At 34.0% G+C, this 16,302-nt stretch overlaps 1 protein-coding gene across 1 annotated transcript; it reads right to left on the reverse strand.

The window, feature by feature from the left end:
* Positions 1 to 14,682: 14,682 nt before the first annotated feature.
* LOC140431605 (uncharacterized) lies at positions 14,683 to 16,092 on the reverse strand. Its single transcript, XM_072519499.1, has one exon. The coding sequence runs from the start codon at positions 16,090 to 16,092 to the stop codon at positions 14,683 to 14,685; it is 1,410 nt and encodes a 469-aa protein (XP_072375600.1).
* Between the last annotated feature and the right edge of the window lie 210 nt (positions 16,093 to 16,302).

Here is a 16,302-nt window from a genome sequence, read left to right on the forward strand (position 1 = left end):
ACGAAATTTTCAGCAAATACAGCCATTCAAGTGGAAATTTTTCTCACGAACCGTTAGATGTTGGAAAATTCTGAGTATAGCAGAAGAACGAGCGGCCAATTTTATGTAGAAAATGTTCATTCGCTTGCCTCTCGGACCAAAATTGACGCCAATATAGGCGATTAACCAAATTCGATAAAAATCCAAGGGTACCCCCTTGGAACATTTTTTTCAAATTTTCCAAAAAAAAAAATTTTGTTTATTGTTTCGGTACATGCACTTGGTTCAGCTTATTGCAAGCATGTGATTTCTTCTGTTCGCTTAACCCCAGTTTGTCGGAAAAATAGAAAAATCGAATTAAAAAATCTACAGTTTTTTCCATTTTCCGCAAAAACGGTGCATAATTTCTTGCAACGTGTTTAGATTTTTTTAATCAGCAGGCCACCCTTAATCGAAATAATAAAAATTAAAACAAAAATACACTTTTAATTTTCACGAAATTTTCAGCAAATACAGACATCCAAGTGTATATTTTTCTCACGAACCGTTAGATATAGGAAAATTCTGAGCATGGCAGAAGAACTAGCAGCCAATTTTATGTAGGAACTGTGTATTCGCTTGACTCTCGGACAAAAATTGACGTCAATATAAACGATTAACGAAATTTGATAAAAATCCAATAATCTACAGTTTTTTCGATTTTCCGGCCAAACGGTGCATAATTTCTGGCAACGTGTTTAGATTTTTTTAATCAGCAGGCCACCCTTAATCGAAATAATTAAAATTAAAAAAAAAAATATACACTTTTAATTTTCACGAAATTTTCAGCAAATACAGACATCCAAGTGGAAATTTTTCTCATGAACCCTTAGATGTAGGAAAATTCCGAGTATGGCAGAAGAACGAGCGGCCAATTTTATGTAGAAAATATTCATTCGCTTGACTCTCGGACCAAAATTGACGCAAATATAGCCGATTAACCAAATTCGATAAAAATCCAAGGGTACCCCCTTGGAACATTTTTTTCAAATTTTCCAAAAAAAAAAATTTTGTTTATTGATTTGGTACATGCACTTGGTCAGCTTATTGCAAACATGTGATTTTTTCTAATCGCTTAACCCCAGTTTGCCGGAAAAGAGGAAAAATCGAATTAAAAAATCTACAGTTTTTTCCATTTTCCGGCAAAACGGTGCATAATTTTTAGCTACATGTGTAGATTTTTTTAATCAGCAGGCCACCCTTAATCGAAATAATTTAAATTTTAAACGAAATATACACTTTTAATTTTCACGAAATTTTCCGCAAATAAAGACATCCAAGTGGAAATTTTTCTCACGAACCGTTAGATATATAAAAATTCCGAGTATGACAGAAGAACGAGCGGCCAATTTTATGTAGAAAATGTTCATTCGCTTGACTCTCAGACCAAAATTGACGTCAATATAGCCGATTAACGAAATTTGATAAAAATCCAATAATCTACAGTTTTTTCGATTTTCCGGCCAAAGGGTGCATAATTTCTGGCAACGTGTTTAGATTTTTTTAATCAGCAGGCCACCCTTAATCGAAATAATTAAAATTCTAAACTAAATATACACTTTTAATTTTCACGAAATTTTCAGCAAATACAGACATCCAAGTGGAAATTTTTCCCACGAATCGTTAGATGTAGGAAAATTCTGAGTATGGCAGAAGAACGAGCAGCCAATTTTATGTAGGAACTGTGTATTCGCTTGACTCTCGGACCAAAATTGACGCCAATATAGCCGACTAACCAAATTCGATAAAAATCCAAGGGTACCCCTTGGAAGATTTTTTTCAAATTTTCCAAAAAAAAAAATTTTGTTTATTGTTTCGGTACATGCACTTGGTCCAGCTTATTGCAAGCATGTGATTTTTTCTGTTCGCTTAACCCCAGTTTGTCGGAAAAATAGAAAAATCGAATTAAAAAATCTACAGTTTTTTCCATTTTCCGGCATAACGATGCATAATTTTTAGCCACATGTGTAGATTTTTTTAATCAGCAGGCCACCCTTAATCGAAATAATTAAAATTTAAAAAAATATATACACTTTTAATTTTCACGAAATTTTCAGCAAATACAGACATCCAAGTGGAAATTTTTCTTACGAACCGTTAGATGTAGGAAAATTCTGAGTATGGCAGAAGAACGAGCGGCCAATTTTATGTAGAAAATGTTCATTCGCTTGACTCTCGGACCAAAATTGACGCCAATATAGCCGATTAACGAAATTTGATAAAAATCCAATAATTTACAGTTTTTTCGATTTTCCGGCCAAACGGTGCATAATTTCTGGCAACGTGTTTAGATTTTTTTAATCAGCAGGCCACCCTTAATCGAAATAATTGAAATTTAAAAAAAATATATACACTTTTAATTTTCACGAAATTTTCAGCAAATACAGACATCCAAGTGGATATTTTTCTCACGAACCGTTAGATGTAGGAAAATTTTGAGCATGGCAGAAGAACTAGCAGCCAATTTTATGTAGGAACTGTGTATTCGCTTGACTCTCGGACCAAAATTGACGCTAATATAGCCGATTAACCTAATTCGATAAAAATCCAAGGGTACCCCCTTGGAACATTTTTTTCAAATTTTCCAAAAAAAAAAATTTTGTTTATTGTTTCGGTACATGCACTTGGTCCAGCTTATTGCAAGCATGTGATTTTTTTTGTTCGCTTAACCACAGTTTGTCAAAAAAATAGAAAAATCCAACTAAAAAATCTACAGTTTTTTCCATTTTCCGGCATAACGATGCATAATTTTTAGCCACATGTGTAGATTTTTTTAATCAGCAGGCCACACTGAATCGAAATAATTCAAATTTTAAACGAAATATACACTTTTAATTTTCACGAAATTTTCAGCAAATACAGACATCCAAGTGGAAATTTTTCTCACGAATCGTTAGATGTAGGAAAATTCTGAGTATGGCAAAAGAACGAGCAGCCAATTTTATGTAGGAACTGTGTATTCGCTTGACTCTCGGACCAAAATTGACGCCAATATAGCCGATTAACCAATTCGATAAAAATCCAAGGGTACCCCCTTGGAACATTTTTTACAAATTTTCCAAAAAAAAAAATTTGTTTATTTGTCTCGGTACATGCACTTGGTCCAGCTTATTGCAAGCATGTGATTTTTTCTGTTCGCTTAACCCCAGTTTGCCGGAAAAGAGTAAAAATCGAATTAAAAAATCTACAGTTTTTTCCATTTTCCGGCAAAACGGTGCATAATTTTTTAGCCACATGTGTAGATTTTTTTAATCAGCAGGCCACCCTTAATCGAAATACATAAAATAAAAATAAAATACACTTTTAATTTTCACGAAATTTTCAGCAAATACAGACATCCAAGTGGAAATTTTTCTCACGAACCGTTAGATGTAGGAAAATTCCGAGTATGGCAGAAGAACGAGCGGCCAATTTTATGTAGGAAATGTTCATTCGCTTGACTCTCAGACCAAAATTGACGTCAATATAGCCGATTAACGAAATTTGATAAAAATCCAATAATCTACAGTTTTTTCGATTTTTCGGCCAAACGGTGCATAATTTCTGGCAACGTGATTGGATTTTTTTAATCAGCAGGCCACCCTTAATCGAAATAATTAAAATTAAAAAAAAAATATATACACTTTTAATTTTCACGAAATTTTCAGCAAATACAGACATCCAAGTGTATATTTTTCTCACGAACCGTTAGATGTAGGAAAATTCTGAGCATGGCAGAAGAACTAGCAGCCAATTTTATGTAGGAACTGTGTATTCGCTTGACTCTCGGACCAAAATTGACGTCAATATAAACGATTAACGAAATTTGATAAAAATCCAATAATCTACAGTTTTTTCGATTTTCCGGCCAAACGGTGCATACTTCTGGCAACGTGTTTAGATTTTTTTAATCAGCAGGTCACCCTTAATCGAAATAATTAAAATTAAAAAAAATATATACACTTTTAATTTTCACGAAATTTTCAGCAAATACAGACATCCAAGTGGAAATTTTTCTCACGAACCCTTAGATGTAGGAAAATTCCGAGTATGGCAGAAGAACGAGCGGCCAATTTTATGTAGAAAATGTTCATTCGCTTGACTCTCGGACCAAAATTGACGCAAATATAGCCGATTAACCAAATTCGATAAAAATCCAAGGGTACCCCCTTGGAACATTTTTTTCAAATTTTCCAAAAAAAAAAATTTTGTTTATTGTTTTGGTACATGCACTTGGTCCAGCTTATTGCAAACATGTGATTTTTTCTAATCGCTTAACCCCAGTTTGCCGGAAAAGAGGAAAAATCGAATTAAAAAATCTACAGTTTTTTCAATTTTCCGGCAAAACGGTGCATAATTTTTAGCTACATGTGTAGATTTTTTAATCAGCAGGCCACCCTTAATCGAAATAATTTAAATTTTAACGAAATATACACTTTTAATTTTCACGAAATTTTCAGCAAATACAGACATCCAAGTGGAAATTTTTCTCACGAACCGTTAGATATATAAAAATTCCGAGTATGGCAGAAGAACGAGCGGCCAATTTTATGTAGGAAATGTTCATTCGCTTGACTCTCAGACCAAAATTGACGTCAATATAGCCGATTAACGAAATTTGATAAAAATCCAATAATCTACAGTTTTTTCGATTTTCCGGCCAAAGGGTGCAAAATTTCTGGCAACGTGTTTAGATTTTTTTAATCAGCAGGCCACCCTTAATCGAAATAATTAAAATTCTAAACTAAATATACACTTTAATTTTCACGAAATTTTCAGCAAATACAGACATCCAAGTGGAAATTTTTCCCACGAACCGTTAGATGTAGGAAAATTCCGAGTATGGCAGAAGAATGAGCAGCCAATTTTATGTAGAAAATGTTTATTCGCTGGACTCTCAGACCGAAATTGACGTCAATATAGCCGATTAACGAAATTTGATAAAAATCCAATAATCTACAGTTTTTTTGATTTTTCGGCCAAACGGTGCATAATTTCTGGCAACGTGTTTGGATTATTTTATTCAGCAGGCCACCCTTAGTCGAAATAATTAAAATTAAAAAAAATATATACACTTTTAATTTTCACGAAATTTTCAGCAAATACAGACATCCAAGTGGAAATTTTTCTCACGAACCGTTAGATGTAGGAAAATTCCGAGTATGGCAGAAGAACGAGCGACCAATTTTATGTTGAAAATGTTCATTCGCTGGACTCTCAGACCGAAATTGACGTCAATATAGCCGATTAACGAAATTTGATAAAAATCCAATAATCTACAGTTTTTTCGATTTTTCGGCCAAACGGTGCATAATTTCTGGCAACGTGTTTGGATTATTTTATTCAGCAGGCCACCCTTAGTCGAAATAATTAAAATTAAAAAAAAAATATACACTTTTAATTTTCACGAAATTTTCAGCAAATACAGACATTCAAGTGGATATTTTTCTCACGAACCGTTAGATGTAGGAAAATTTTGAGCATGGCAGAAGAACTAGCAGCCAATTTTATGTAGGAACTGTGTATTCGCTTGACTCTCGGACCAAAATTGACGCTAATATAGCGATTAACCTAATTCGATAAAAATCCAAGGGTACCCCCTTGGAACATTTTTTTCAAATTTTCCAAAAAAAATAATTTTGTTTATTGTTTCGGTACATGCACTTGGTCCAGCTTATTGCAAGCATGTGATTTTTTTTGTTCGCTTAACCACAGTTTGTCAAAAAAATAGAAAAATCCAACTAAAAAATCTACAGTTTTTTCCATTTTCCGGCATAACGATGCATAATTTTTAGCCACATGTGTAGATTTTTTTAATCAGCAGGCCACACTTAATCGAAATAATTCAAATTTTAAACGAAATATACACTTTTAATTTTCACGAAATTTTCAGCAAATACAGACATCCAAGTGGAAATTTTTCTCACGAATCGTTAGATGTAGGAAAATTCTGAGTATGGCAAAAGAACGAGCAGCCAATTTTAGGTAGGAACTGTGTATTCGCTTGACTCTCGGACCAAAATTGACGCCAATATAGCCGATTAACCAAATTCGATAAAAATCCAAGGGTACCCCCTTGGAACATTTTTTACAAATTTTCCAAAAAAAAAAATTTTGTTTATTGTCTCGGTACATGCACTTGGTCCAGCTTATTGCAAGCATGTGATTTTTTCTGTTCGCTTAACCCCAGTTTGCCGGAAAAGAGTAAAAATTGAATTAAAAAATCTACCGTTTTTTCCATTTTCCGGCAAAACGGTGCATAATTTTTGGCAACGTGTTTAGATTTTTTTAATCAGCAGGCCACCCTTAATCGAAATAATTAAAATAAAAAAAAAAATACACTTTTAATTTTCACGAAATTTTCAGCAAATACAGACATCCAAGTGGAAATTTTTCTCACGAACCGTTAGATGTAGGAAAATTCCGAGTATGGCAGAAGAACGAGCGACCAATTTTATGTAGGAAATGTTCATTCGCTTGACTCTCAGACCAAAATTGACGTCAATATAGCCGATTAACGAAATTTGATAAAAATCCAATAATATACAGTTTTTTCGATTTTTCGGCCAAACGGTGCATAATTTCTGGCAACGTGTTTGGATTTTTTTAATCAGCAGGCCACCCTTAATCGAAATAATTAAAATTTAAAAAAAAATATACACTTTTAATTTTCACGAAATTTTCAGCAAATACAGACATCCAAGTGTATATTTTTCTCACGAACCGTTAGATGTAGGAAAATTCTGAGCATGGCAGAAGAACTAGCAGCCAATTTTATGTAGGAACTGTGTATTCGCTTGACTCTCGGACCAAAATTGACGTCAATATAAACGATTAACGAAATTTGATAAAAATCCAATAATCTACAGTTTTTTCGATTTTCCGGCCAAACGGTGCATAATTTCTGGCAACGTGTTTAGATTTTTTTAATCAACAGGCCACCCTTAATCGAAATAATTAAAATTTAAAAAAAAATATACACTTTTAATTTTCACGAAATTTTCAGCAAATACAGACATCCAAGTGGAAATTTTTCTCACGAACCCTTAGATGTAGGAAATTCTGAGTATGGCAGAAGAACGAGCGGCCAATTTTATGTAGGAAATGTTCATTCGCTTGACTCTCAGACCAAAATTGACGTCAATATAGCCGATTAACGAAATTTGATAAAAATCCAATAATCTACAGTTTTTTCGATTTTTCGGCCAAACGGTGCATAATTTCTGGCAACGTGATTGGATTTTTTTAATCAGCAGGCCACCCTTAATCGAAATAATTAAAATTAAAAAAAAAATATACACTTTTAATTTTCACGAAATTTTCAGCAAATACAGACATTTAAGTGTATATTTTTCTCACGAACCGTTAGATGTAGGAAAATTCTGAGTATGGCAAAAGAACGAGCAGCCAATTTTATGTAGGAACTGTGTATTCTCTTGACTCTCGGACCAAAATTGACGTCAATATAAACGATTAACGAAATTTGATAAAAATCCAATAATCTACAGTTTTTTCGATTTTCCGGCCAAACGGTGCATACTTTCTGGCAACGTGTTTAGATTTTTTTAATCAGCAGGTCACCCTTAATCGAAATAATTAAAATTAAAAAAAATATATACACTTTTAATTTTCACGAAATTTTCAGCAAATACAGACATCCAAGTGGAAATTTTTCTCACGAACCCTTAGATGTAGGAAAATTCCGAGTATGGCAGAAGAACGAGCGGCCAATTTTATGTAGAAAATGTTCATTCGCTTGACTCTCGGACCAAAATTGACGCAAATATAGCCGATTAATCAAATTCGATAAAAATCCAAGGGTACCCCCTTGGAACATTTTTTTCAAATTTTCCAAAAAAAAAATTTTGTTTATTGTTTTGGTACATGCACTTGGTCCAGCTTATTGCAAACATGTGATTTTTTCTAATCGCTTAACCCCAGTTTGCCGGAAAAGAGGAAAAATCGAATTAAAAAATCTACAGTTTTTTTCAATTTTCCGGCAAAACGGTGCATAATTTTTAGCTACATGTGTAGATTTTTTTAATCAGCAGGCCACCCTTAATCGAAATAATTTAAATTTTAAACGAAATATACACTTTTAATTTTCACGAAATTTTCCGCAAATAAAGACATCCAAGTGGAAATTTTTCTCACGAACCCTTAGATGTAGGAAAATTCCGAGTATGGCAGAAGAACGAGCGGCCAATTTTATGTAGGAAATGTTCATTCGCTTGACTCTCAGACCAAAATTGACGTCAATATAGCCGATTAACGAAATTTGATAAAAATCCAATAATCTACAGTTTTTTCGATTTTCCGGCCAAAGGGTGCATAATTTCTGGCAACGTGTTTAGATTTTTTTAATCAGCAGGCCACCCTTAATCGAAATAAATAAAATTCTAAACTAAATATACACTTTTAATTTTCACGAAATTTTCAGCAAATACAGACATCCAAGTGGAAATTTTTCCCACGAACCGTTAGATGTAGGAAAATTCCGAGTATGGCAGAAGAATGAGCAGCCAATTTTATGTAGAAAATGTTCATTCGCTGGACTCTCAGACCGAAATTGACGTCAATATAGCCGATTAACGAAATTTGATAAAAATCCAATAATCTACAGTTTTTTTGATTTTTCGGCCAAACGGTGCATAATTTCTGGCAACGTGTTTGGATTATTTTATTCAGCAGGCCACCCTTAGTCGAACTAATTAAAATTAAAAAAAATATATACACTTTTAATTTTCACGAAATTTTCAGCAAATACAGACATTCAAGTGGAAATTTTTCTCACGAATCGTTAGATGTAGGAAAATTCTGAGTATGGCAAAAGAACGAGCAGCCAATTTTATGTAGGAACTGTGTATTCGCTTGACTCTCGGACCAAAATTGACGCCAATATAGCCGATTAACCAAATTCGATAAAAATCCAAGGGTACCCCCTTGGAACATTTTTTTCAAATTTTCCAAAAAAAAAAATTTTGTTTATTGTTTCGGTACATGCACTTGGTCCAGCTTATTGCAAGCATGTGATTTTTTCTGTTCGCTTAACCCAGTTTGTCGGAAAAATAGAAAAATCGAATTAAAAAATCTACAGTTTTTTCCATTTTCCGGCATAACGATGCATAATTTTTAGCCACATGTGTAGATTTTTTTAATCAGCAGGCCACCCTTAATCGAAATAATTGAAATTTAAAAAAATATATACACTTTTAATTTTCACGAAATTTTCAGCAAATACAGACATCCAAGTGGATATTTTTCTCACGAACCGTTAGATGTAGGAAAATTTTGAGCATGGCAGAAGAACTAGCAGCCAATTTTATGTAGGAACTGTGTATTCGCTTGACTCTCGGACCAAAATTGACGCTAATATAGCCGATTAACCTAATTCGATAAAAATCCAAGGGTACCCCCTTGGAACATTTTTTTCAAATTTTCCAAAAAAAAAAATTTTGTTTATTGTTTCGGTACATGCACTTGGTCCAGCTTATTGCAAGCATGTGATTTTTTTTGTTCGCTTAACCACAGTTTGTCAAAAAAATAGAAAAATCCAACTAAAAAATCTACAGTTTTTTCCATTTTCCGGCATAACGATGCATAATTTTTAGCCACATGTGTAGATTTTTTTAATCAGCAGGCCACACTTAATCGAAATAATTCAAATTTTAAACGAAATATACACTTTTAATTTTCACGAAATTTTCAGCAAATACAGACATCCAAGTGGAAATTTTTCTCACGAATCGTTAGATGTAGGAAAATTCTGAGTATGGCAAAAGAACGAGCAGCCAATTTTATGTAGGAACTGTGTATTCGCTTGACTCTCGGACCAAAATTGACGCCAATATAGCCGATTACCGAAATTTGATAAAAATCCAATAATCTACGGTTTTTTCGATTTTCCGGCAAAACGGTGCATAATTTCTGGCAACGTGTTTAGATTTTTCTAATCAGCAGGCCACCCTTAATCGAAATAATTAAAATTAAAAAAAAAATACACTTTTATTTTTCACGAAATTTTCAGCAAATACAGACATCCACGTGGAAATTTTCCTCACGAACCGTTAGATGTAGGAAAATTCCGAGTATGGCAGAAGAACGAGCGGCCAATTTTATGTAGGAAATGTTTATTTGCTTGACACTCAGACCAAAATTGACGTCAATATAGCCGATTAACGAAATTTGATAAAAATCCAATAATTTACAGTTTTTTCGATTTTCCGGCCAAACGGTGCATAATTTCCGGCAACGTGTTTAGATTTTTTTAATCAGCAGGCCACCCTTAATCGAAATCATTAAAATTAAAAAAAAAATACACTTTTAATTTTCACGAAATTTTCAGCAAATACAGACATCCACGTGGAAATTTTTCTCACGAACCGTTCGATGTAGGAACAATCCGAGTATGGCAGAAGAACGAGCGGCCAATTTTATGTAGGAAATAATCATTCGCTTGACTCTCAGACCAAAATTGACGTCAATATAGCCGATTAACGAAATTTGATAAAAATCCAATAATCTACAGTTTTTTCGATTTTCCGGCCAAACGGTGCATAATTTCTGGCAACGTGTTTGGATTTTTTTAATCAGCAGGCCACCCTTAATCGAAATAATTAAAATTCTAAACTAAATATACACTTTTAATTTTCACGAAATTTTCAGCAAATACAGACATCCAAGTGGAAATTTTTCTCACGAACCGTTAGATGTAGGAAAATTCTGAGTATGGCAGAAGAACGAGCTGCCAATTTTATGTAGAAAATGTTCATTCGCTTGACTCTCGGAGCAAAATTGACGCCAACATAGCCGATTAACGAAATTTGATAAAAATCCAATAATCTACAGTTTTTCGATTTTCCGGCCAAACGGTGCATAATTTCTGGCAACGTGTTCAGATTTTTTTAATCAGCAGGCCACCCTTAATCGAAATAATTAAAATTCTAAACTAAATATACACTTTTAATTTTCACGAAATTTTCAGCAAATACAGACATCCAAGGGGAAGTTTTTCTCACGAACCGTTGGATGTAGGAAAATTCCGAGTATGGTAGAAGAACGAGCGGCCAATTTTATGTAGGAAACATTCATTCGCTTGACTCTCAGACCAAAATTGACGTCAATATAGCCGATTAACGAAATTTGATAAAAATCCCATAATCTACAGTTTTTTCGATTTTTCGGCCAAACGGTGCATAATTTCTGACAACGTGTTTGGATTTTTTTAATCAGCAGGCCACCCTTAATCGAAATAATTAAAATTCTAAACTAAATATACACTTTTAATTTTCACGAAATTTTCAGCAAATACAGACATCCAAGTGGAAATTTTTCTCACGAACCGTTGGATGTAGGAAAATTCCGAGTATGGCAGAAGAACGAGCGGCCAATTTTATGTAGGAAATGTTTATTCGCTTGACTCTCAGACCAAAATTGACGTCAATATAGGCGATTAACCAAATTCGATAAAAATCCAAGGATGCCCCCTTGGAACATTTTTTTCAAATTTTCCAAAAAAAAAAAATTTGTTTATTGTTTCGGTACATGCACTTGGTCCAGCTTATTGCAAGCATGTGATTTTTTCTGTTCGCTTAACCCCAGTTTGTCGGAAAAATAGAAAAATCGAATTAAAAAATCTACAGTTTTTTCCATTTTCCGGCAAAACGGTGCATAATTTTTGGCAACGTGTTTAGATTTTTCTAGTCAGCAGGCCACCCTTAATCGAAATAATTAAAATTAAAAAAAAAATACACTTTTAATTTTCACGAAATTTTCAGCAAATACAGACATCCACGTGGAAATTTTCCTCACGAACCGTTAGATGTAGGAAAATTCCGAGTATGGCAGAAGAACGAGCGGCCAATTTTATGTAGGAAATGTTCATTTGCTTGACACTCAGACCAAAATTGACGTCAATATAGCCGATTAACGAAATTTGATAAAAATCCAATAATTTACAGTTTTTTCGATTTTCCGGCCAAACGGTGCATAATTTCTAGCAACGTGTTTACATTTTTTTAATCAGCAGGCCACCCTTAATCGAAATAATTAAAATTTAAAAAAAAATATACACTTTTAATTTTCACGAAATTTTCAGCAAATACAGACATCCAAGTGGAAATTTTTCTCACGAACCGTTAGATGTAGGAGAATTCTGAGTATGGCAAAAGAACGAGCGGCCAATTTTATGTAGAAAATGTTCATTCGCTTGACTCTCGGACCAAAATTGACGCCAATATAGCCGATTACCGAAATTTGATAAAATCCAATAATCTACGGTTTTTTCGATTTTCCGGCAAAACGGTGCATAATTTCTGGCAACGTGTTTAGATTTTTCTAATCAGCAGGCCACCCTTAATCGAAATAATTAAAATTAAAAAAAAAATACACTTTTATTTTTCACGAAATTTTCAGCAAATACAGACATCCACGTGGAAATTTTCCTCACGAACCGTTAGATGTAGGAAAATTCCGAGTATGGCAGAAGAACGAGCGGCCAATTTTATGTAGGAAATGTTTATTTGCTTGACACTCAGACCAAAATTGACGTCAATATAGCCGATTAACGAAATTTGATAAAAATCCAATAATTTACAGTTTTTTCGATTTTCCGGCCAAACGGTGCATAATTTCCGGCAACGTGTTTAGATTTTTTTAATCAGCAGGCCACCCTTAATCGAAATAATTAAAATTTTAAACAAAATATACACTTTTAATTTTCACGAAGTTTTCAGTTTTTATTTCTGAGCCTTCAGAAGTATTGTGGACTGTATTCCTTGTATAAAAAATATTTATTCTGACTTTAACACCTTTATTATAATAATTTTATAAGAACTTAAAATTAACAAAAACCAAAAAAAGAATGTCTTATTTTTCCTTTACAGCTACGCGCCGTCGTTGTCGCTAGTATTCGATGCATGCGCCCTGTGGTCCGTGCAGGGACGGCTCTTGCACTGTTGACTGCTGAACATGCCGCCCCCCTTGAAAGGCTTAAGTGATGCCTTTCAAACAACGCTTCTTGTAAACCATAACCATTATTGTTCATCCATTGGCAGGACGGCTAACTTTACACAAGGCCTTTTGAATTCACCTTTAGAAGTACGCACAGTCACAACCCGCACAACATTATCTGTCCCAGCATGTAGTTGCAATATTCTACCCAATTCCCATTTAGTAGGAGGAAGACCATCCTCTTGAATAATAACCAATGATCCAATTTTCACGTTGTCAGCTGCTGTTCTCCATTTGGTTCGCTGCTGAAGTGAAGAGAGGTACTCACGTGACCAGCGTACCCAAAAACTCTGAATTATCTGAGTCAGGTGATGATACCGTTTCAACTTATTCGGATTTATTTCAGTTAGCTCTTCTTGTGGCAGTGCTACAAGTGGTGCTCCAATTAGAAAATGTCCAGGGGTGAGTACACCAAGGTCTTCTGGACTTTCCGACAGAGGTAATAAAGGACGGGAATTTAGGAGAGACTCAATTTGCGTCAACAAAGTATACATTTCGTCATATGTAAATTTATTATTACACATTACCCTTCGTATATGAAACTTTACCGATTTTACAGTTGATTCCCAGATGCCACCAAAATGTGGTGAGTGAGCTGGAATAAAATGCCAATGAATCTTATGTTCCGAAAAATAATCTAAAAAATTTGATTTTACCGTTGCATCATTCATAAATGAATATAACTCCTGCAAATGATTATTTGCCCCAACGAAGTTAGTTCCATTATCAGAATACATATTTTTACATAGACCTCCTCTAGCAATGAAACGTTTAAATGAATTTAAGAAAGAATTAGTACTTAAATCATATACAAGTTCAATATGTGTCGCCCTTGTTGTAAAACATGTAAAAATACATATATAGCATTTAACTACTTTACAATTCCGTAAATAGCTTGTTTTCAATTCAAAGGGACCCCCATAATCTACACCACAATTATAAAATGGCCTTGTAGGCAGAAGTCTAGATTTAGGTAAATCTCCCATAAGAGGTACAAGCAATGTAGGTTTGACACGAAAGCAAGTAACGCATTTATGCAGAATGTGCCTAACCGTGCTACGTCCAGATAATAACCAAAATTTTAAACGAATTATTGATAGCAATGCTTGTGGACCTGCATGCAATTATTTATGATGATACGATATCACTATAAGTTTAGTTAATACATGACCGTTCGGGAGTATGATTGGATGCTTCTGGTCAAAAGACAATTCTGACTTTTGAAGACGTCCACCAACTCGTAATAGTCCTGTATCATCAAGAAAAGGATTTAATGATAAGATTTTACTCGATTTATGTATTGGTTTTGATTTTTTTATTGTTTGTATTTCCTGATGAAATACTTCATTTTGTGCCATATATACCAAACAGAAAAAACATCTACAGTAAAAGGACCCGTTGTCTTATTATTAGATGATTTACAATTGGTGACAAACCGAAGTATATATGCAAAAACACGCTGCAATTTAGCTAAGCTGGAAAAACGGTTCCAAATTTCAGCAAATTGCACAGTTGATATAAATGTTTGAATTACCTTCTGGTCAGGTATGATAGAAATGTGTGAATTTGACAAAGCCTTAGTAGGCCAAGACAATTTATGAGAAGCTAACCATGGTGGCCCATTCCACCACAATTTTGAAGTGTTTAATAACTTTGGTTCATATCCGCGCGTAATTATGTCGGCTGGGTTATCATGCAAGTCAACATGATGCCAGCTATATCCATTAGAAAGCCTTTGTATTTCCGACACCCTATTTCCAACGAAGGTTTTCCATTGTGACGGTTCACCCAAATCCAATGAAGAGTTATCATTGAATCAGACCAAAAATGTACCTCATCAAAGCTAACACCTATTGTTGCGATAACCGCCGATGCCAATTTGGCAGCCAATAAAGCACCACACAATTCCAATCTAGGCAAAGATATTGTTTTTAAGGGTGCTACCCTTGATTTCGCACATAATAAATGAACTAAGCAAGAACCACCTTGATCCAGTGACCGAATGTAGAGTGCTGCTCCATAAGCAGACTCTGAAGCGTCACTGAAACAATGTAATTGTCTATTAATTGGATTAGAACACAAAACTTGCCTGCTAATGTGAGTTTTCTCCAAATCTGCAATTGATTCCCTAAACTGGTTCCAAGCTGTGTGTAAATCTAAAGGTAAAGACTCATCCCAATTTAATTTTAATTGCCATAGTGATTGCATTATTAATTTAGCTTTAATTATAACTGGCCCTACTAGTCCAAGAGGATCAAATATCTGTGAAACTAAAGACAGAACTGTTCTTTTGCTAACCCTTGTGTAATTAGAAAAATTGATTTTATATTGAAGCGAATCTATCTTTGAGTTCCAATAAAGCCCTAATGTTTTTGTTGTAACATCATCTGCAAGATAATGTTCAATGTCTCCCTTTATTTGAATATCCTCATCAAAAATTTCAGGTTTGTTTGATACCCATTTTCTAAGTGAAAATCCTGCTGTGCACAAAATATTATTTAATTCATCCTTTAATGATTTTACTTCTTCAATTGAACTCCCTCCTGTAAGCAAATCATCAACATAAAAATCCTTTAAAATCACCTGGAAAGCTAGAGGCAGGTTCAATTGATTCTCATGAGCTAATTGTTGTAAGCTTCTTATAGCCAAAAATGCTGCTGGAGCGGTCCCATATGTTAGCGTTTTCAGCTTGTATGTCTCAATTGGTTGCTCATCCGAAAACCTCCATAATATTTGTTGTAGTTTTTGCTGAGTTTTGCAAACAAAAACCTGTCGATACATCTTTTCGATGTCTGAAGCTATAACTACATTATGTTTTCGAAAACGAAGAAGAATGCACATTAAATCATCTTGTAATTTTGGTCCGACCATAAGAACATCATTTAATGACAAACCACTGTCAGTTCTAGCTGACCCATCAAACACTACCCTTAATTTTGTAGTTAAAGACGTTTCTTTTAAAACTCCATGATGTGGAAGATAGTAGTTGGGTGTTTCTGAATTGAAGTCAGTTTTATCTTCAACCTTTGACATGTGACCCAACTGGATATATTTCTGCATAAACTCATGGTATTTAATTTTCATTTCCAAATTTTTATTTAATTTATTTTCCAATAATTCAAATCTTTTTAGTGCATTACTATAAGAATCTCCTAAGTCAGAAATGTTTGACCTTGTTGGTAATTTAACAACAAAATGACCGTTTTCATTTTTAATCGTGCTAGCTTCAAACAACTCTTGACAATAAATGTCCTCCTTGGACATAACCTTTTTTGCACCAAATTCTTCTATTAA

The sequence above is a fragment of the Diabrotica undecimpunctata genome, unplaced genomic scaffold, assembly GCF_040954645.1.
Source record: "Diabrotica undecimpunctata isolate CICGRU unplaced genomic scaffold, icDiaUnde3 ctg00000943.1, whole genome shotgun sequence".
NCBI lineage: Eukaryota > Metazoa > Arthropoda > Insecta > Coleoptera > Chrysomelidae > Diabrotica > Diabrotica undecimpunctata.

Excerpts from the sequence above, each read along its gene's own strand:
- LOC140431605 (XM_072519499.1), bottom strand. The coding sequence starts at position 16,092 with ATGAAAATTAAATACCATGAGTTTATGCAGAAATATATCCAGTTGGGT.